The following is a 22,298-nucleotide window of genomic DNA, read 5'->3' as shown; positions in this document are numbered from 1 at the left end:
AAGCTGATAGTTAGGGCTGATTAGATTCAGCCCCTAGTTTTGCTGCTATAGGCTTAGGCTGTCGGGGGACACCTTACTTCTTCCTTCTCTCTGTCTGTACCTGTGTACTCTCATGTTCCGAATAACCCAGCTTCCCCCAAATTTCTTTTTGGTGTCTATTTACGCGTGAACCTGTCACTGTGGTCCTGCTTGACTTTCATCACTACTTCCCTGATGGCTCCAACAGGATTGTTGACATCCTCGTGGATTCATCTTCTTATTATAGACACATGCATCCAAACATTTGGTCTACCTATGCTGTAAAATGTATTATCTCTTCGATTTACACACGGCATCTATTACACGTATGTCCGTCCTGGGAGAGGGATCCCTCCTCTGTTGCTCTCCCTGAGGTTTCTCCCATTTTTCCCTTTAAACTGTGGGTTTTCTCCGGAAGTTTTTCCATACGATGTGAGGGTCTAAGGACAGAGGGTGTCGTATTGTCATACAGATATTCTGTACAAACTGTGAAGTCCACTGAGACAAATGTAACATTTGTGATATTGGGCTGTATAAATAAAGATTGATTGATTGAATGATAGATAGTGTTATTATGATAGTGCTCTCATACTTGTTTGAATCTGAAATTATACATATTTATATAAATATATATGTGTATGTATATATATGTCCGCATCTGTAGCCTGTTATTGTCTCATTACTATTAGTAACTGCATACACATATCGATATGTTGTATAAATCTTGCAAATCAAAACCTTTATTGACCACTAATTACCAAAAATCGCAGTTCTATCTCCTGTTATTAATGCATTCAAACGGCCCGCCACGAACTTCCGGGAACAATCTGAGTCTCCATGAACCACATGACGATCAAGCATTTTGGACTTCCGCTGTTGTTACTCTCTCTCTACAGTATATGGCGCTGGATCTATCTATACGGCGCTGATCCCTCCTATCAAATTGGTACAAACTATTCCAAAAACACAACACAAACACAAACACAACACAAACAATCTTAGATGTTTACCAAGTTCATGTTTATGTTACATTTTGAAAAACCAAATCATTTTAAAGATGGAAGTAAACTTAATGATCACATTTCTGAAAACCAATACAACCCAAAAGAGGAAAGACACGACTTGGTCAAATTGAAAAACAGATAAAAAGTTTTAAATGGTTAAAAATATAACCTATACAGTAGATCCCTAACTCTAACAAATATTATTTTTAGTAATATATTGTAATATATTTATATATGCATTTAATAAGATGAAACCTTCTCCGCCAAGTCTCACAAACAGAGCAATCTACTGTAATTGCATGGGATAAAGCACTACTTTTTATTTGTTCCTTGAAGACTAATCGGAGCTACACACATGTGATAAATGTGTTTTAATGTATCATGGTGGTATTACACTTAGTCTTGCTTTCTCTCCTACCTGAGGCACTGCTGGGATTATAGAACCCAGGATGTCCTGTTTACAAGACGGGTGCTTTGACCAACTAAGCCACAACATCGTCTTTGTTAAAGGTGTAGTCACATCAAATACATTTATTATTTTTGTTAAAGACGGAACGGAAGTATTGTGTTGAATTTGATCACTACAGTTGGATCTCTGTTGTCTGAGAAAGGAATTTAATTCAACACGTTTTCCAAACCTCAAGGATCCACACAATGCCTTTTTGGTAAGAATGGAAAATTAAACAGGAATTTCGTTTTTTTTGGCATGTTTATCATATAATGTATCATGCATTATACTTCAATAAGAGACCAATCCAACCCGCTTAAACTATGTTGCATGTAACAACAACTAACGTATAAGCACACCCCTTCAAATTGTAACAAAATACATCTGTGTGGCGTGGCTGAAGTGCTTAATCGGTGTCCATCATTTGAAGGGGCACCAGTTCAATCCCCATCCACTGCAGTCAACATGTCAAAGTGTACTTTGGCAAGCTGCAAGGAGGCAAAAGATGGTGCAAAATGGAGAAAGAGAGCGATGGAGAGTGGTTCAGTTCTGGGACTGTTTGAGAAGAAGCATTGCAGGCCAGGTCTCACAAGGTTGAGTGCAAAACACACTCAACCTTGGATGAGAAGTAATTATGCAAAGACTGTAAGGCCAAGCAGATACTTGAATCCACATTCTGATTACACATCAGACTGCAAATTATTTATTTTTCTTACTCACATAAATATTCAAAATGTAGTCAAAGCCTTTCAAACGTCACGTGGAAAAACAATACATTATTTAAACGAATAATTATCATGACAAAATAAATCTAATTTTAAACCACTAGATATGTTCTTATTGTTATTAACATATCAATATGTACAATATTTTAAATCACAGTAGTACTTTATTCCAGTAATCCTCATTGAAAGGAGACCTCAAAACAGTGTCAAGGATCAAGGATTGCAGGTCAAGGATTAGTTAACAGGGATTTACCTTTACCTTCTTCCTTCTGAACACGGACAACGGCTTATAAACCACATTAAATATAAATGACGGAAGACACATTTTATATTAAGTCGTTACAGAGAAAAACAATTAAAAAACAAACCGGCACGCTAATTCTTTAACATTATTACGTAAAAAAGCTTTGTCCAAAATAAACTACAACACCCACAAGTCATTGTGTGACTTTCAGTTCCGGGGTCGCTCACCAACAGCCTGCTGTCAGCAGGAGTAAGGTGAGGTAAATCTTTGAATTTGTGGTGTTTAATCTATGTCCCAAGTTATTCAAGTATTAAAATACGTTTGATAAAGGGTCGTAGTGTGACACGCTACGTTTTATGTGTATTTAAAAGCGTAAAGTGCCGTTATTTTTAGCTGTTAAATCACAATGGTGGTGTCATGAATTAAAATGCAAATATCTTTGTAAAGATGTTGAGTGGTTCTGTCAGTACAGCTCTCGTGAAGCTAAAACAACAAATGACACTTTGATCTACCAGTTTATTAATGTATTTTATGTATTATCATGTGCCTCGGAGATGTATGATTCGGTTAAACTAGCAGCTAGCTCGCAGGCTAACATCAGCTGGGTGATGTAAGGTTAAATACCTCGATATAGTTTGACCTTAGCTTCAGGTAACAGTACTCCCCGTCAAGTGCAATAACTCTAAACACTGTACTTAAAAATACTTTTGCTCTACTTGAGTATTTTCTTTTGACGCTTTTATTAACTTTACCCCACTACATGTCAGAGGAAAATACCGTATTTACTCCATTCTTTCACACACAGTGACGTCACGAGCTACCCACAATGCAACGCGCGCCACATATATATAAATACGCCATTTTCCTGGAGGTGCAAATATAAACAGCTTGCTAACGTAGCCAGGCAGAGCGTACTAGGTTTTTTTTTGAATTAACTACCGAAGAAATCGCTGCATGTCTTCGGATTACATCTCTGGACTTGAGGGGTGTGCTTTAGGTCGTTACCAGAGTAAACTAGAGCTGTGTGGGTTGTCCGATTGCCCTTACAGACTGCCTGCAAATGTATGGAAAAACGACCCTCGAAAGTGGCCTTCGGTCGATTTTGGCAACATCTACGTCTATCTTCTGGAAACACCAGGTGAATACCCCACTTGTCACAATAATATTATCATGCCATTGCATATATGTGGTATTTTAGAGTTGACTAGATATTGATTAAGGCAATAGACTATGATATTCTGCTTGCACCTCGTGTGAAATGGCGGATACCGGAAGTACGGTGTCGCCCTCGGCCCAATACCCGTATGTGTGTGTGAAAGAATCCAATAAGAAATATGTAATCCTTAAAACCTTATTACAGATAAAACGTGGATCACACGCTAGACGTGGATCACACGCTAGGCGACCAAAACAACACCTGAGCTCCACATTTACCATTGGTAATGTTCTGCTATCATTTAACAAATATTCTAAAGTGAGACAAGGAACTTGCAGTACAAATTTAAAATCAAAAATTGCCCATAAACTGAATGTTTACAGAAATGTTTTTGGAAGAAAATCAGTAATCAGAGATAAAATAGTATATAAAGCGAGAGATTAGTGTCCTTGAGAAACCGAAACATAAATTGCTCCCAGTCGGTGTATGCATTGGAAATATGTTTGTTTTGACAAAAATGTCAAATGAATTTAATAGGCTATAATGTAGCCGACTCATAAAACAACTTGAAAATGACAGTATTCACGCAACACAGTAAAGTTTTTCGTTCCAGGGATTTTATTTTAATAACTTGAGAGAGAAAAGGTCAACATGGCTGAAATATCCTGATGTTAATCCCTAGTTAGTGTTAGGGTCTCTAAACACTGGATACTGCACTTCTATTAACATATATGTATTATGTCCTATCACTAGATCTCCATGCAAACATCAGGGTTATTCTTAAAGACTTGCAAAAAAAAAGCTCCTACCTGAAACGTAAAGAAAATCAAACCTTTTCTTCAGGCTGATCACATGTCAAATGAAGTCGTATCCCTTCATCAAAATGTTAAAAATAGACCAAAAAAAACATTTAAACCTGCTTTAGTTTTCCCTCTAGCTGACTCTCATTGTGTTGGTGTTTTATCCAGGTTAATGTGTAAGTGGATGTAGTGTCTGTGGAGCGCTGTGATGCCCCTGGAGGTCAGATGGCCGTTTCCACATTGCCCTCCTCTGGCATGGAGGATGTCCAGCTCACTGGTTATGGGGATGGTGGGCTCCTATTCCTACTTCTGGACCAGTAAGTTGGAGTATATACACAGCACATACCAGTGGTGCAATTATTCCTCTCATGTCCAATTTTAAACCAAGTTTATCCGCATGTATTGATTTCAAATATTTCTTGGGAGGGAGTGTTTATAAAGTGTGGTAAAAGTATAGGATCTGAATATATCTTTCACATCTGCTGTATACTCAAAAGAATATGCTCACAAGTTGTCTCCCTCCTAATCTTCAGAGTACATGAACTACTTGACGGTGCACAACCATGAGGTTTTGTTGGCCCTGGTGGACCAGAGGCCCTCTGACACACCCCTCATCACTGTGTCCAACCACCAGTCCTGTATGGATGACCCGCACATCTGGGGTAAGAAACAGATGCACAAAGTGATATCAAACACTTCTACACAGTAACATCAGAAACAGGAAAATAATCACGTGTTTGTGACAGGTGTACTAAAGCTCAGACAGCTGTGGAACTTCAATAAGATGCGATGGTGAGTTTTTATCATTTCCACACCTCATTCACTCTTCATTTTGGTTTTATGTTTTGTACATTGTGTAATTATTTCTCTGTAACTATAGGACGCCAGCAGCATCTGACATCTGTTTCACTAAAGAGCTGCACTCAAGATTCTTCAGCCGCGGAAAGTGTGTTCCTGTCTGCAGAGGTGAGTCTTTTAGCATTATTAGGACAATAAAAAACAGCAGTATCACATAATGTGTTCATGTTGTTGGCCATGGATTTCCTTTTCTTTTAGGGGGTAGAAGATTTGTTAAGTTGTGGTATTGGACATGAAAATGTTGTATGTACTGTGTAGTTAATGGTTGCATTATGATTTTTTTTGTAGGTGACGGTGTTTACCAGAAAGGCATGGATTTTATTGTGGAAAGGCTGAACAGAGGAGAATGGGTTCACATCTTTCCAGAAGGTATTTTAACGTTCCTTCTCACATCTCACTCACTTACTTATTTTTTTGCTTTTTGATTTATTATACATTTGGTTGAAATCCTTTCTTGTTTTTCCTCAGGCAAAATCAACATGACAGAAGAATGTATACGGTTAAAATGGGGTGAGTGCAGTGCATGTTTCTCCGTTGCTCGTTTCCGAAGTCAGCTGTAAACTTCTGAGAGAACACTTGTAAATTAATTGAGCAAAGCCAATTCAGACCACTTCCAATTTATTAACATTTAAATCCTCTGTTCAGGTTTTCTAATTGTCGAATGGTTTGTGTTTATATTTTTACGACGTCATTACCCCCCCAAAAAAAGTAGTTTAACAAAATCTTGAATTAAGTGAATCATCCGGTTACATACATTTTTATTAAATCAGCTGTTCCCTATTTTATCTTCAACTTTTCAGAAATACCACCTTTACAGGATGACATTCAACAGGATGAATAGACATGGGAAAAAGAGCTGTGCAGCATTCAAACGTTGGTTTTTAGTTGTGTGTAGACATTTAGAATCACGCTTCAGACACTTCGGTACAGTGTAATACTGCATACAGTGTAAGCACATGTACGTTTAACATTTGTGAAAATAAACAGAGCCAAATCAGTTAGTGTGAAAGGGATTGTGGTTCATAAATGTCTGCTTTGTGTTTTAGGTGTGGGACGGCTAATAGCAGAGTGCTCCCTTAATCCGGTTATCCTGCCACTCTGGCATGTGGGTGAGTAACAGCACTGCAGCACAAACAGATGCGGAGGTCAAAGACAAATGTAGAAACATGTAGAAATAAACTCATCTGATATATCTTCCTCCTCTGCGACATGGATCTCCATTATTGTCCGAGATCTGTAAAAAACTAATGACTTTACATTACTTTATTACCATGAATACACTGTTTTTTATTTGGACTTAATCCTACAAACACTGTGCTGCTTTTACAAATGTTCCCTAATGCACCAAATTTGGATTTAGTACCCGCTGAAAATATTGTTGATTTTAAATATTTTCATCAGTTTTTTTGGCATTCAAGAAAAATCCAATATACCCAGCCTTATTCTTTTAAAAATGGGTAAAAATACAAACATTGCAAAGTAATATAAAGTAACAACAACAGAAGTCCGAAATCAGCAGATAGAACTTCATAAAGAAACCAATTATTTGTCCTTCTGTGTTTTTGTCTCAGGTTTGAGTGACGTTCTGCCAAACGAGAAGCCCTATGTTCCTCGGACTGGCAAGGTAGGAAACACTTAGAGCTAATCAACAATATTTTAAAACTTTTAGTTTATCATGTTAGTATAGTTGTAACTGTTGGTTTGATTTCAGAGAATCACAATCCTGGTGGGGAAACCGTTCAGTCTGAAAGACCTTGTTGAATCACTCCGTAACGAAAACAAGAGCCAGGTGAGGACAGACCATATTACACATTTACACACTACTAATACATGCTACTACTAACTAATGCCTCTAATGGTACAATCCAATTATTACACTAATGATGTAACTATATTTAAAATGCTACAAAGCAAGAAAAGGCAGATCAAATGTCAAAATCATTTTATATTTAAATGCAACTAACTGCTTGTTGGAGTGGATCAAGGCTACAGCTATTATTTGATGTTTTATGTAAAGCTGAAACACTCGGATGATGAAATGTAGCTATTGTGATAATCAATAAAGGACATTTTTAATAAAAAAAGGGCTGTGGATTGGTTGTAGGGCAGGGGAATCAAACTCAAGGCCCGGGGGCCGAATCCGGCCCGCAACTTCATTTAATGTGGCCCACAAGAGCTTGCAAAGAATATAATATGTTTATGATATGGTTACATGGCGATTTACAGAAGCACGTTGCGCATACATGGAGCAAAATGCTTCTCAAATTTGACTTTTTCTCAGAATTTCCCTTTTTCGCTTCAAAATATGCTTTTTTTTTTTTATTTTGACTTTTTTTTCCAGAATGTGCTTTTCTTTTTAAATCATTTTGTGACATTCTCACTGAAGAGACTTGCAATTAGTTATTACCCTCTCTGATAATAATCCAATGCAGAGGCAATAATGTAATATAATGCATTATTATATATATATTAAATATTTATATATGTATTTTTATATAGTCTTAATATACAACCGGCCCTTTGGAGTGCAACCATAATGCGAATGTGGCCTGTGATGAAATTGAGTTTGACACCCCTGTTGTAGGGTAAGGGAAACCTAAAGAATAATTTACTTTTAATTTTCCTTTCAGATGGAAATGAGGAAGACCTTGACTGATTTGATCCAGGAGGAGTTTCTAAGCCTGAAAGCCCAGGCCGAGGCCCTCCATGGGCAGATACAGACCCAGTCCTGAGTCCCTGCTGTCCCTCCTGCTACATGATGTACCTCTACCCCTGAGGGTAACACCTTTTCTCCTGGAAGTCCATCCGCACATTTTCCACTCCCTCCTTTTTCTCTACTGGATCACACGCGTTCACTCTGAAATTCCCAATGATCACACTTTTCTTTGCATTTTGGGCAACGTTTTGGAAAAACTTCCAATTCATGTTGGTGCAACAAAAACTTGTTTGTAAATATTTAAAAGCAGACATCGGTGTTTTTTTTTTTTATATATAGCAAAATGCATAATTCGCTTGCTGCAATAGGCTCTGATCCACTATCATCCTAAAACAGGGTTATCCGTTTAGAATAGATTTGATAATTGAGTTACTTGAATTCATACCTATCAAAGCTGTGACCTTAAAGCAGACGGTCACTGAATTGGTTATAGGAGTAAAAGATTTTGAATGTTTGCGGCTTCATTTGGGCATGTAGTACCTTCAGAGTTACGTAATTGCTGGTCATTCTAATTGCTCAGATGTGTTTTCAGTTCCCACCAGTACCATAATCATTGGATGATTGTACAATTCAGGATTACAATACAGGACGTAGTGTGTCCTTGAGATGCAAACAAATGATAGAGCAGACTGGAGTCACTGAAAATGATTATAACTTTAAGGTTCGGATCTTGAATATCTAAATCTAAATTCAGTCCCCTGTGGATACTGGTGATAACAGCAAGTGTAATACTACAGCACTTGTTTAGCAGCTACTTTCTATACGAATGACAACAAAAGACAAGCAGGTGAAACCGTTTACAGCGCAGCCAAATGAAGAAATCAGCCTTATTACATCATACTTTGAGTAACGGGCGTCTGATTTCACAGCACAGGTATATTTCAACATAACAGCAGGACAGAGTAAAGCAGTTGGACTTTGCAGCCTTTTGCTATCCACACTTACAGTTGTTTCTTTTGGTGGCATAATAATGGCATTACATTAAAAGCTTTTCTGTGTTGTGCCACCGGAATACTTTTAAATGAAAGCATCAGCTGTAACTTAATCCTGCTCTGATACAGCTAAAGGAGCGGGAGCAGGGAAGTGGCTTATATCAATGATAAAAGTAAAACGTTTTTTTAAGTAAAAGTGTTTTAGTTGAAAAATCCAATCTACACATTGAGTGTAGTTTATTGGCCCTTTTTACACGCAAGAATTAAAAAAAGTTGTTGAACTTATTCTCAACATTAGCAGAATCTATCCATATTGGTGTTGTCTGGCGTCAGGGTTGAATCAACCTGTTTGCCCACAAAACTGGTGTTTGTTTAAACTCTATTTATTAGTATGCAGTGTGATGTAGATTTATAAATCTTAATCTAATGAAGACTTTTAATCAGCACTGTTCTGCATGGTTAATATTTACAGTTTAAGCATGCAGAGTAAATAATTGAAAAGGTAGTATGATGATAGTAGATTCATTTGCTTCTATTATGTCCATGCCGCTTTGGGTCGACTGAAGTTATAATGTTCATAATATCCCTATGACTCTCTTAGTCCTTAATTGTACATTTAAATTAAGTTTGCAAATATTTTTATTTTAGTAATGTAGATACTTTCTTTTCCAGATGAATTTCTTTAGATCCATTCAACCTGTGAATGCTACATCATTACAGATGTATATACCTTCTTTTATCACAGAGATCAATCACTTATAAGGGAGGATCGGCCACGGCTTAGTGATCTGTGGTTACTATCAAATGCATCGCCTTACTGTGATTGCCATTCTTTCCTACTGTATGTGAATGCCAATAAATATTCAACTTTTCTAAATTTGATTTGTGTGTTGAGAAACCTAACACCCACCTCCGAATCCAAACCGCACATAATGAAAACACGTCATCATGTCATATTAAAATATATTACATTAATAGTAAAGCACTGCATCATCTTTTATAAGATCCTTGTATGATTTGAACGGACAATCTTAATCTGAAGAGTAAAAATAACAATATTCCGCATTCATTATTGATGCATTTATATATCACAGATGTGTTATTAATAATCTGAATCTGAAAGTATAAAGTAGCAACAAATAAAAAAAAGTATTTTAAAGTTGTAAAGTATTTGTCGTACTTTTGTTGTACCACTATTGGATGACATCAGGTTTAGCATTATCATCAGTATATCCTTAAATTACCAAAAGGAAAAATATGCAAAATAAGTATGCACAATTTCCCATTTAAGAATAATGTACGTTATATAATTAATTTATAATAGTTTATGCATGAATGTGTAAACATATGTAACATATATTTTTTTAATACCTCCATAAACTTCTAGGCACAAACTTAGCTTAGGCACAAACTTAACTTATGAGACATTGTAAGTGGCCTATTAGTGATCAAAATCTGCAAGTTAACTGAAGCTGTCGAAAAATGTTATGAAAGAATAAAGTAGGATAACATTAAAAGTGCCTATACATTTTGCCTTAATTAATAATTGCACAAAGTTACTTTTTCAGCACTGGATGCAGCTGATTTAGACACTGCTCATATACGGTTTTATGTTTAAATAAAAAAGAAATACTGCAGAATGCAGACCTCCCACTACATATATTGCAGTATTGATGCTGCAGAGAGCGTCTTTTTTCGTCACGTGACCTCACGCGACGTCACGTTTTGTGGACATCCTTGGACGTCACGTCACCTGCTGCTGTCAGGGTGATCGTCAAGATGGCGACGAAAGAGACACCGCAGCTCCGCAGCATCTCTGCGTGTTTGGCCGTTTTTCTCGGTTTATTGAACATATTAAATACGGGAAATTGCGATGAGCAGGTGCCGCTTATTATGTGGACAAGTGAGGGGTGAGTAATATTGAGTTTCATTCGTGTTTTTCGTCTCACAGAGGCGGTTGAATGTGCTAACGGGCTTTGACGCTCTTATTCCCGTTTAGCTAACGGTTAGCTGAATGTCAGTTGGGATGAACGTTAAACTATCATCGACGGTTATCTGCTATAATATTTAGTAAGATGCAGACTATACAGTGTTGCAAAGGCGTTTTAAATAATTAAAAGATAGTAGCGTAACATGGGATTTTCCTGTAATCCTTATTATGAAAGGCAGGTGCCATATCACCTGTCATCCTGCAAGCTGTTTCCGTATTGTCATAGAGATAAGCAGTGTTATTAGTAATACGCATTGTGTTGCAGTGGATTCATTTAAAAGCATTCCTTTGAATGCATCCACATTTGGATAACCTACACATTTAAATGTATATTTAACCTCAATATATCTGTTTTCATACATTCACCTGATCAGCGTTTAAGCCATGGTATTTTTGTTATTTTATTCATACTGTAAATACATCTCAATATCCGTGTGCGTATTCTCATGTGCACTACCTGTGTTTTTCTTCTATTCTGTTGCTGCTATAACACCTGATTTTCCCTAAGGGGATCAATAAAGGTCCATCTTATCTTATGACACGAGCCTTTTTTGATTTAGGACAGCATATATATTCATAAAACTGAAGTAATAGTATAACTGCATACCCATACTTTTAAGATGTTAAAGGCATCTCCGTACATATTATTTAAGGCTTTTACATTATTGTATGGGTAAATATACCTTTTATGTTCTGAATACTAACTTCTTTCACCGCTGCTTTGAATCCTCCAGGGTCTCCGTACCGAGTCAGTCTCCCCCTACAGCAGGGCACATCGTGGGGCAGCAGCAGCTGGCCTCCTACCTGGAGAAAGCTCTGAGTGTGGGCCCAAGAAATGTTGTGCTGTTCCTTCAGGATAAGGTACACACACACTTTTAAAATGCCTAATTTATAATAATGATATTATTCAAATCCGTCCAGTAACATTGACATTATATAGGATAAAGAGACAAAAGATGCTTTTTTATTATTGGTTTGCTAATTGTATATGGTATTGTCCCATTTGTCAACCCACAAAAGAACAACAGGATAAGAGTTAATATAGACCCCCCATGTTTCTGTCTAACTTCACAGAGAAACATGGAGATGGGTATAATTGATTGATTTGCTTGTTACTCTTTGTTTCCATCCCAGATGAGCATCGAGGACTTCACTATGTATGGAGGGGCCTTTGGAAACAAGCAAGACAGTGTTTTCCCGAACCTGGAGGTATGATGATGATATTGACAGCGTAAATCAGTGTAATGTTTTCAAATGTTATCTTTTTCACCCTCATTCTCTACTCCTATCACTTAAATCAAACAGACCATGAACAGTAGACTCACTGACAGATGTTTTGTTTGTCATCGTGTGCCATAGGGGGCTCTGAGGTCCTCGTCCTCCCCTCTGGTGTTACCTGCTGTGTCCTGGCCTGCCTCCAATGCAGTGATTGGCCAGCTGCAGGACCAATTGGACACCTCTCCTCTGTACATGGATCCTGAGACACTGAGTCAGCTGAGACTCAACGCCTCCTCGCCCGCCCTGCTGGTGTTCAGACTGCCGTACGGCTTCGGGTAGGTACACCGCTCCACCTGAAGGGAATGTAGAGGGGGCTTTTAGTCTCATATTGTTGAAAAACATGGAGGTGTTGTAAGAACATTGGCGCCAGTATTGAAGTGCTGCTGTCATTTTTAGAAACCAGCAGATGTCACTGTTGTAATTCATTTGAAGCCCTGAAGCTTCATGCTTTTCCTTGGGTTCAAAAATAGAAAGAAAGCTTCACAAAGATTACCCACATGTGTGATATCGACTGGATACAAACCCCTGAGTATTAGTGATGATAACATCACTGCACAAGGCGTTTTGAGTGCAGCTGCAAGCATCAGATTGAGAGAAACGCTAATGGACGTTTGGGCTTTATTTATTAATTCATTTAAATGTAGTTGTGCTAATCATTTCCCTTACTTCTTTCCACTTTCTCTTCATACATATATCTCTTTGTTGCTCGCTCTGTTTCTCTCGCAGGGCTGATCTGATGTCTGCCAAAGATATTCTCAGTGGAAACGGTGAGTCTGTCTGACCCAGTACAGAAACGAGAAAGAGAGTTACATACATCATTATGCATTAACGTGAACATTTAAAAGTAACAGTAAAAGCATTAAAGCAATGCAGATAACTACACACCTGTAACTTGTTTTTAAATTGAAATACATTCAGTATTTCTTTGCATGTGATGACTTGTTGGGTAATGCCAAGCCAATAGATGAACTGGGTGTTTTTCAGATGAGATGATTGGCCAGGTGTTGAGCACCATGAAGACCCAGTCTGTCCCGTACACAGCCATCTACACAGCCCTGCAGCCCTCCAGGGTGAGTCTATGTTCTTTGTGTTTAAATATCTCTGCCTTTCTGCTGCAGTTTATTCACATCTTCTTTCTATCTTTTTACAGGAGGCTGCGTCTCTCTCCATGGAAATGGGCGTTGGCGGAGGGCGCTCTCTCCTGCAGGCCAGAGGTGGATGGCGCGAGAGGGAGAGAGAGAAGGAGAAGCAGCGCAAGATCAAGGAGAAGGAAGTGATCTACGGTCCAGTGGAGTTTAAGGTGGAGTGGTGCAGTTTTTTCTTTCTAGTGCATTTTAATTGAACTTGGCGTTCTTGTTTAGCCATAAAAGCACCCTACTTTACTTTGACCAACAAATGCCAAGGAAAACAGCAGTGAATGTGTCAACACCGGATATTCTTCTCCCTCTGTGTCCTAGAGCTGCACTGGTTGACATGATCCTTCATTACTATGAACACCGGACACACACATCCTAATGCCACAATTCTCCCTAGAGCACCAAATCAGAATCAGAATACCTTTATTAGTCCCACGGAGGGGAAATGTGCGTAGTTACAGCAGGAAAAAGAGCCACAGACAGCTTAATGTTACATAATATGTGACATGCATTTAAAAAAAGTACTAAGTTATGATATAATAAAAAATAAAAAGTTACATCATTTAAAAAAAATACACATCCTGTAACAGTTCTACGGATTTAGCAGCCAGGTATATATTACACAGTTAGTAACGGCATTTATATATAGCACATATTGCACAGTTTGTTGGTATTTAGCAGCAAGGGGTGATATAGTCTGTGTTGTGGTGTGTGTGGGGGGGGGTCTACTAGGGGCTGTGCTGGTTGTAAAGTCTGACCGCTGCAGGAAGGAAAGACCTGCGGTATCTCTCCGTGAGACAGCGGGGGTGCAGCAGCCTGCAGATGTGGATTATTCTGCAGCAGGAAATTGGTCCCAACAAATTCAATATTTCATCCGATTTTATTTGATAATAAACTATAGAGACCAGCTGTTTTAGGACATATTTAAAAATGATTCTATACTAATTGTGATTTTTATAAATGTTTCTGTCTTCAGTGTTAATAGGCTGTTTAGATATCGCAAGACAGACTAAAATATTTTTGGTTTTGGTCTTTTCATTGGAATTGTCAACAATAAGTAAATATGTGACCTGCTCTATCGAAATCAGTCGCATTGACCTGAAGACACATTTTGAGTTGTATACACTGTTGGAAATAGGATATTCCTAGCTTTCTAATGATATCAGGATTGTTGTTGTACTCCAAATATTAAGCGAAATATGTCACATTATATAATGACTGTCACCGAGTCCTCATTTTGAGAAAAAGGCCTTTAAAGTTTCCTCTTCTCTGGAATCCATCGATCTGATTGGTTATTAGTAAATGATCAAATACTATGGAGAGAAGATATTTTGGTTTGGATTACTTGTGTGTGTGTGTGTGTGTGTGTGTGTGTGTGTGTGTGTGTGTGTGTGTGTGTGTGTGTGTGTGTGTGTGTGTGTGTGTGTGTGGTGTGTGTGTGTGTGTGTGTGTGTGTGTGGTGTGTGTGTGTGTGTGTGTGTGTGTGTGTGTGTGTGTGTGTGGTGTGGGTGTGTGTGTGTGTGTGTGTGTTGTGTGTGTGTGTGTGTGGTGTTGTGTGTGTGTGTGTGTGTGTGTGTGTGTGTGGTGTGTGTGTGTGTGTGTGTGTGGTGTGTGTGTGTGTGTGTTGTGTGTGTGTGTGTGTGTGTGTGTGTGTGTGTGTGTGTGTGTGTGTGTGTGTGTGTGTGTGTTTTTGCATTTCTGCATTTCTGTGTATTGTTTGTTTCCCGGGGAAAACACTCCAGAGAAACACCGGCTGTTGTTATGCCTGCTGTGACAACAATTTATTCCGTTCTCTAATAATTAAAAGCTTCAAAGTTGTATTGATCATCTGAATTTGCCGAAACAAGTTTAATATTCTGAAAGCCAAGACTTTGTTTATTTGAAATCAGATGAAAACAAACTGTAACAGACCCTGCCGTGTTATCTATGATTACTATACTCCTTACATTCATAATGTCAGCGGGAGGGAGGGGGGGCTGCGCTGCGGAAGAGCAGATTGCGAGTGAGAGCTGTCTCTTCCCTTTACAAGCTTCAAGAATGTATTTATCGTGTGATTTTGGAAATAAAAGTTTCATATTCTGAAAGCCAAGACTTTATTTAAAAACAAAACACCCGAACCCCGAAAAACTATTTTTTTTAGGCAAATCCACGTTTATTTTGAAATGAGCCGTTGCGACTTCCGACTGATTTCGATAGAGCGGGTCACATATGCATTAATGCCAGCTTTACACTCTAATTACTTTAATTAACCTGCCCTCTGCTTCTTTGTCCCTCTTTCCACAGGAGGGGGATGACACTTGTATCATGCTGTGGGCCACAGGCCTGTCAGTGAGCATCCTGCGGAGCGGGCGCTGGGAAGAGCACGACCTCACCCCCTCCACCTTTGGAGAGGGAGTCAGCCCAAAACTCGGCGGCTCAACCTGCGACAAATCCAAAGCGAGGTAGTTCATACCGTTAGTTCATGCAGGATTCATAAGCAGGGATCGTATTTCGCTGAAAACAAAAGTCATCTTATCTCCTCATTCATCATAATGTATTTGAAATAGTCTTGTCTTTAATTTCCTCTTTGGGCTCTTTGCAGGTTGGTTCTAAATTATGAGAAAGTTCTGGGCCACAGCAGCTTCAAACTCATGTAAGTACGACCAAATATGTGACATGACACTTGCAAATATACATTGTATTGTTGAGAATAAGTTATAAGCCTTCAACATTCTACTTGAGTTATCCCAATGGGTATTGTGACCTTCAATGCCCCATCTCTGTACGTGTGTATCCAGCTTTGTTATGAGCCAGCGTCACTACAAGGTGTCCGCGCGCCGCTGGTTCACATTAGACGCCGTGGAGCTGGAGTACGACGGCACCAAAGCCACATTTAACGGGAGCAGACATGTTTACGCCCCGGCTGAGTACTCGTACCGCTGCGGCTCCGTCACCAACTTCCGCTGGCCCGTGCTCATCCCACGCACATCTAAAGATCCAGCCAATCAGTGGAGGGTCTCTTTTGCAGACTTTCAGGTAAGATATAGTTGTTTTTTCTTTATAATTGACTTGTCTGTTGCGCGGTAGGCCCACTAATATTGTTTTTGTGGACACACCGAGGGATTGAACTATGGTTAACTCAATTTGTTTCAGTTTTCCCTGCCCTCACCCATTATTTCCTCTCTCCCTGCACAGATCCAGGGCTTCAACGTGACTGGAAGTGACTTCTCGTACGCCAGTGACTGCGCAGGCTTCTTCTCTCCGGGGATCTGGATGGGTCTGATAACCAGCCTCCTCATGCTGCTGGTGCTCACCTACGGGCTCCACATGATCATGCAGCTCCACACTATGGACCGCTTTGATGACCCCAAGGGCCCGGCTATCTCCGTGCCCCTCACAGAGTAACAACCCTGTTTCTTCTCCCTCCATCTCTTCTCCTTTCTCTCATTGCAATGCTTCCACTCCGACCCGATACATTCCACTCCCTGTTCATCTGTGGTTGGGCCTTATACAGACTAGTGTTGTTGTCAGAGTAAGGGTTTAGTCATCACTGCATATGTATACTTTACAATGTGCATCCTGATACTGAAGAATCATATTTTCAGGTAGCCCCAGTTTGTGTGTCTCAGGTATACATTTGAGTCATAGTGGGAATCATGTGTTATCTAGAAGGAGCTTTAACAATAATTAAAACTGTTCTTAAAGGTGGGGTAGGTAAATTTGAGAAACCGGCTCGAGATACACTTTTTGTTATATTCCATGGAATGTTCTTAACATCCCGATAGCAATGAATATCTTAAGTGCTTTGACAAAAAAACTATAACAAAATGTCATCTGTGGAAGCCGTAGTACTGTACAAAGCACGACCAATCATTTTAGCCGGCCTGTCAGCCTTCCATCTCGTGCACAAACTTATCTCGTGCCCTCATTGGTCATGTGCGCGTTCGTGTGTGTTGGAGGAGGGGCTCTGTAAGGAAGTGGCAGATTTGTTCCAGCTGTGTATTTTCAAATTCTAGCGCACTCGAGCTGGTTTCTCCAAAATTACCTTCCCCACCTTTAAGGTATTTCTAAAAATCTGAAATATTTGTCTGGTGCAAGGACAGATTGTTCAGTCCTTTCCTAAGTTGCAACTTCGGTTACTAAATCAAACAAAGATGGCAGGTGGAAATGATGCACCTTTCTACAAAAAGAGGCAATAATCAACATTTCTAAATAACAACGCATCAACAAAATTGTAAAAGGAAACCCTTAAAGATCTCTTATTGTGCAACAAACAGATTGGTTGTTATCCAGATAGAAAAACATTCCGAATAATGAGATGTATTTATTTTTCCAAAGTAATGTGAATCCTTAAGAGACACAAACTGGAGCTATCGTTTTCAGGTGGGTAAATGTTCCACTAAAGGGATACAATTGTAGATACAGGGGCAAAAATAAATTATGAAATGCTATTTATTGGTGAAATGTGTGTGTGTGTGTGTGTGTGTGTGTGTGTGTGTGTGTGTGTGTGTTTACATTTGTGCTTGTGTCTGTTTGTAAGTGAAATGAAGGATTACACATTCTGTATGGATGATAGATAAATGATATTTAACTCCAGTATTCAAAGAGCAAAGGGACCATTCAGATAATCTCTGAGGTAAGGAAATGCAAAACATGAAATGGACTTCTTCAGTTACAGCATTAAAATGAAGACATTTCCAGTTGTTAGTGAGTAATATTCATGGTTTGTCTTATCCAATCATGAACTTAAGTTACTTATATCATTTTTAAAACACAATTAACATGAACATTATATTTATTTCAAGTCAAGCTTTCCACAACTGATGTGCACTGAAATACGCTCAATGTGAATTGAATTTGTTTGTTAATTTATTTTGATGATTTGTAGTGAATATCAATGAATGTCGTGCTGCTGCTGTGGACCCAATAAACCATCTGTGGAATGAAGGTGTTTTATTTATTCAAAGCTGCACTCTGATTTTGATACCTCTATTTCCCTTTGTTTATTTATAAGTTTGACAAAAATATAGATGTTTGTCTGACCACTATGTTGCTTCCCCAAGCCAGGACATCACACATACTTGTAGTTTATATAATGATTTTTTTTATTGCACTCTATACTATATAATGACTACTGTGACTTTGTTACAGTGATACTACTTAGGCTATACAGGGTGTCCGCGGGGTCTTAAAAAGTATTAAAAGTTGATAAATCAATTTAGCGAAAATTAAGGCTATTCAAAAGTAGGCTAGGCTACTAAACGGCATTTTCCAAGGTATTACATTTTGTAGCTTGTTTTCAATAAGTATATAAATGGTCCAAAGAGGTTGTATTCTACAGTCTGCCTGAATGTAATCATTGCGTAGGTGTGTAGTGTGATTCTGTGTAGTTTATTTGTGGCATCCCGTTGGATTTGACGTCATCTGAACAGGACATCGCGCGCTCACTGCTTGATAGCGCGCGAAGGTCCGTTTACGCCGGTTGTTAAACAACATCGTTTTGGGGAAATGCAAGTTTGCGTCCAAATGGTTGGAAGATAAGGAGGAAGGACAATCAATAGGCCCTGTATATAGTAAATGTGAGGTAAAGTGTGTCGCTAATGTAACCGGTTAAAACTCGAAGTGGCGATGAGGTCTTAAAATGTATGGAAAGGGTCTTAAAAAAGGTCTTAAAAGGTCCATTACAAACATTTGACTTCAGGATTTCTGCATATAGGCTACCCTGCTATACATTTGTTGTATCACATACTTTTTCGGACATAGCACACTGTGACTTTTCTTGTATTTTTCTGACTATACTGTGATTTTCTCATGATTCTTTATATTTTTGAAATACTATAGTATGTCTTTTTTTTTTTACATATTGTACAATGACTTTTTCTGATATTTTTGACATGTGGTGGCACATTTTCTTTTATGATCCTTTCCCCATTTTCAATCGGGAAGTATCAAATTAAACAGAATAACTTTACTCACTCACAGGTAGTTAGATCAAAGATGACAGTTACAACTTTTACTGAAGAGGCTGTTCTTGAGTGTCACTATGGTGCTGACTATAACATATCAGATTTAACACAAACATCTTTTAATTACACTTATATGACAAGAGAAAAGGAAATAAGTGTATACCCAGAGCTCGGACTTAGTACGAATGTGGAGAACAATGTCTTGAATTATCACAATACCTTGTTAGACAGTCAGAAGGATCAGGAAGTGGTTGGGTGTCTTGGGAGCGGATACAACCTGCACTTTATTTCTCTGCATGACTAAAGACAAGAGTTATCATTACACAAAATAATAAGTAATCAGAAGGAAGTGGTCACACTGTCGGACTAATGATGGACAGTTTTTGTATTTAAAGGGGCCCTATTATGCTTTTAGGGAGGTTCCCTTTCCTGTTGTGTGTTAAATAGGTTTGTGTGCATGTAAATGGTCTGCAAAGGCTAAAATCCCAAAGTTAGCTCCAGAAGGAGTTTCTCTCCGACACACACAAAATGCAAAATAATTTAAAATATTATGTTATGAAATGTTATAATTGTATATATAGTAACACTACTCCTAACACTAGGATGGGGTAAAATGCAGAGAAACCATTTTGTTACATAGTAAGTAGGCCTACTGTGTAATGACAATAAAAGTATATGCAGATATAACTAAATGTACAGAAATCAAAATGTGTGAATTATTTTTATGTTTAACATCAAAATATTGAGATTTTATAAAACAAATGAGACAGATTGCTGAACAGGATGTATCCGTTTATTTCATCAGCAAAAATGAAATCAAAAATGTCGATAGGTCTTCTCGCAGTGATATCATCGAGGCCTGATACCCTGGTAGACTTGACATCACATGACGTGGATCATCACGGGCGCATGCGACAAACAAAAGGCATCTCCTGAGTGCACTTTGTGTCGTTGGGAAAATCTCTTTCTGAAAATTAACAAACAAACAATTAGACCTGCTATCGATTAATCGGGCAATTATTTTCAGATAATAACATAATCAGTGAATACCTTTCAAATTCAATTGCATGCAATGTTCTCCCTTTCCAGAGTTGTTGGGCTCGCCAACGGGCCAGCCCTTGAAGTCAAACTTGCTACCATCACTCCACATCCACACACCCTCCTGAAACAAGTCAATTCAATCCAATCAGAAATACAAATATATTTGACATGTAGTCCAAATCCCACCTGTTGGAATATCATCAAAAAGATTACCAAGTAAAAAACTGAATATATAATATTATTAAAGCACTCACTTTTGACGAGTCATGGCCTCCAACCCAAGTTGCTCCATTTTTGTTAGTCGCTGTGTTTACGATCTTTCTGATAAATGTGTACACCCCTTGGTTGGGGATTGATGCCAGATTTCCACCAAGGGCAATGCAGTCCACCTAATATGCAACGTGTGGATTGAATAAAATAACATAAAGCAAGTGAGAGAAAAGCGAGAGTTAAATGAGGAAAAAGAAGTGAGAACTATTTACAAACCCTTCATACTGTTTTAAGTATTGGTGTTATTGAATACAATTATATTAAAAATAATCCCTGCATTGTTTAGTTAGTTCTAAGTGGAGCAGTTTGAGAATGTACAATTGGCCCAGTCTCCTCTGATGTTACACTGCAACCTGCCGGTGAGACAGAGTCCAACCATACAGTCCAACTGTACAACTGTGTCCAACAGATGTCCTGCAATACATCTGCCCAGCTGCTTACTGTTTGTAAAAGTAAATAAATAGTATTTTTATTTCATGAGCTGCGGCCCTCCTGTCCTCACAACACTTATTAATCCCGGTACCGGACAATTGTTATTTGTTCTTACTCGGAACCAAGTTTTGCTTCCCAACCCCGCAACTGTGCAACACATCCCCCCCCCCCCCCCCCCCCCAGAACCGGATTTCGGTACCCAACCCTAATCATAGCGCGTTTATGTTTGGAACTCCTCCAAAGAAAGATGATAATCATAAGTTTGCTTCTTTGCTTTCCTTTCACAGCTCACTGTGCATCCGTGAGCATATTGCTCTTTTGTTTTTCTTCCTTGCTTAAACAAATATGTGCTTGATTAAATTATTTGTTCAATACAACACCTGGTTGTAAAAGCAAATACTCATGAGAAAACATATCATTCCCCTGTAGCCTCAAAAAGGGAAAACACCAAATCTTAAATGGTAAACTGGATTGTATTCTTCTCAACCTGATGTCTACTACATTGTTATTCTTTTAAGTTTTGCCTTTTTACTTTTATAAAATAAAAGTAGCCATGACCTGAGCCTTGAGGCGGTGCAGAAAATCAGTGTTAAGGATTTAAAGTTCATTTGTCAATGAATCAATTATTTCCGAGACAAAGTGACAAAGTATGTCTGTCTCTCAAGATTAACCAGATGCTATCACAAATTGTGACTTTACATGCAGACTGATTAACTGTGGGGTGTAGATTTAACTATAGATTCACCAAGTTTAAATAAATGGTCTTTTTATACTGTGTATAATACAAAATGGGCACAGGTCAGTAGTTGGAGAAATACAGAGCAGAACTATAAAACCGATTCCCATTGGAAAAATATACTAATTTGTTTCAGAAGCTAAATGGAAAGATTAGTCAATATGACATGGATCCTTTTCCTCTGTATTTTCATCAAGCAAGCATGTCTACATGTCAACCATTAAATAAAAAAACTATAAACTTTTATTGGTTTATAAGTTTGCATACACTTTATTTTTTCTGACGAAGTCAAATAGAAGGCTTTCTCTGAAGAAGAACCAGATGCTACATTATAGAAAGGTCAATTTTGTCAAAGGTAACCTTGCTTTTGTAACATGCAATTCCAGCATGTGTGGATTGTGCTGAAGGACCTGCAAGCTCATTCAAGCAATGGAGCAGATGGACTGTGACTACAACAGAGGATATACTGTATTTCTTCACACATTGACATGGCACAAGACTGACAATTCAACGGAAAGGAAAATAACCAGTTACAGGGTCTGTCATAACTTTAAAAAAAAAAAGTGTTA

The 22,298-nt window shown here is 38.4% G+C and overlaps 2 protein-coding genes across 4 annotated transcripts; both read left to right on the top strand.

The window, feature by feature from the left end:
• The first annotated feature begins 2,643 nt into the window (after positions 1–2,643).
• taz (tafazzin) lies at positions 2,644–9,778 on the top strand. 3 transcript variants are annotated; one of them, XM_034211016.1, is made up of 11 exons: positions 2,644–2,693; positions 4,564–4,712; positions 4,929–5,057; positions 5,142–5,187; positions 5,276–5,361; positions 5,542–5,622; positions 5,722–5,763; positions 6,300–6,362; positions 6,825–6,877; positions 6,965–7,042; positions 7,884–9,778. In XM_034211016.1, exons 2-11 carry the CDS (start codon positions 4,604–4,606, stop codon positions 7,983–7,985), a joined length of 789 nt encoding a protein of 262 aa, XP_034066907.1. In that variant the 5' UTR covers positions 2,644–2,693; positions 4,564–4,603; the 3' UTR covers positions 7,986–9,778. The 3 variants fall into 3 exon arrangements, with proteins under 3 accessions (XP_034066907.1, XP_034066909.1, XP_034066908.1); XM_034211018.1 differs by having other exon boundaries at positions 2,650–2,698; XM_034211017.1 differs by lacking the exon at positions 2,644–2,693 and adding an exon at positions 3,489–3,577.
• An 840-nt stretch (positions 9,779–10,618) lies between these two features.
• Positions 10,619–18,231, top strand: atp6ap1a (ATPase H+ transporting accessory protein 1a). The gene is made up of 11 exons (XM_034211014.1): positions 10,619–10,811; positions 11,626–11,752; positions 12,026–12,100; positions 12,251–12,444; positions 12,896–12,936; positions 13,154–13,239; positions 13,320–13,469; positions 15,589–15,746; positions 15,887–15,937; positions 16,083–16,320; positions 16,480–18,231. The coding sequence occupies exons 1-11, from the start codon at positions 10,681–10,683 to the stop codon at positions 16,687–16,689; spliced, it is 1,461 nt and encodes a 486-aa protein (XP_034066905.1). The 5' UTR covers positions 10,619–10,680; the 3' UTR covers positions 16,690–18,231.
• The last annotated feature ends 4,067 nt before the right edge of the window (positions 18,232–22,298 follow it).

Source organism: Gymnodraco acuticeps, unplaced genomic scaffold, assembly GCF_902827175.1.
Source record: "Gymnodraco acuticeps unplaced genomic scaffold, fGymAcu1.1, whole genome shotgun sequence".
NCBI lineage: Eukaryota > Metazoa > Chordata > Actinopteri > Perciformes > Bathydraconidae > Gymnodraco > Gymnodraco acuticeps.
Note: the sequence above shows the minus strand (reverse complement) of the source record. Positions and strands in the feature narration are given on the sequence as shown.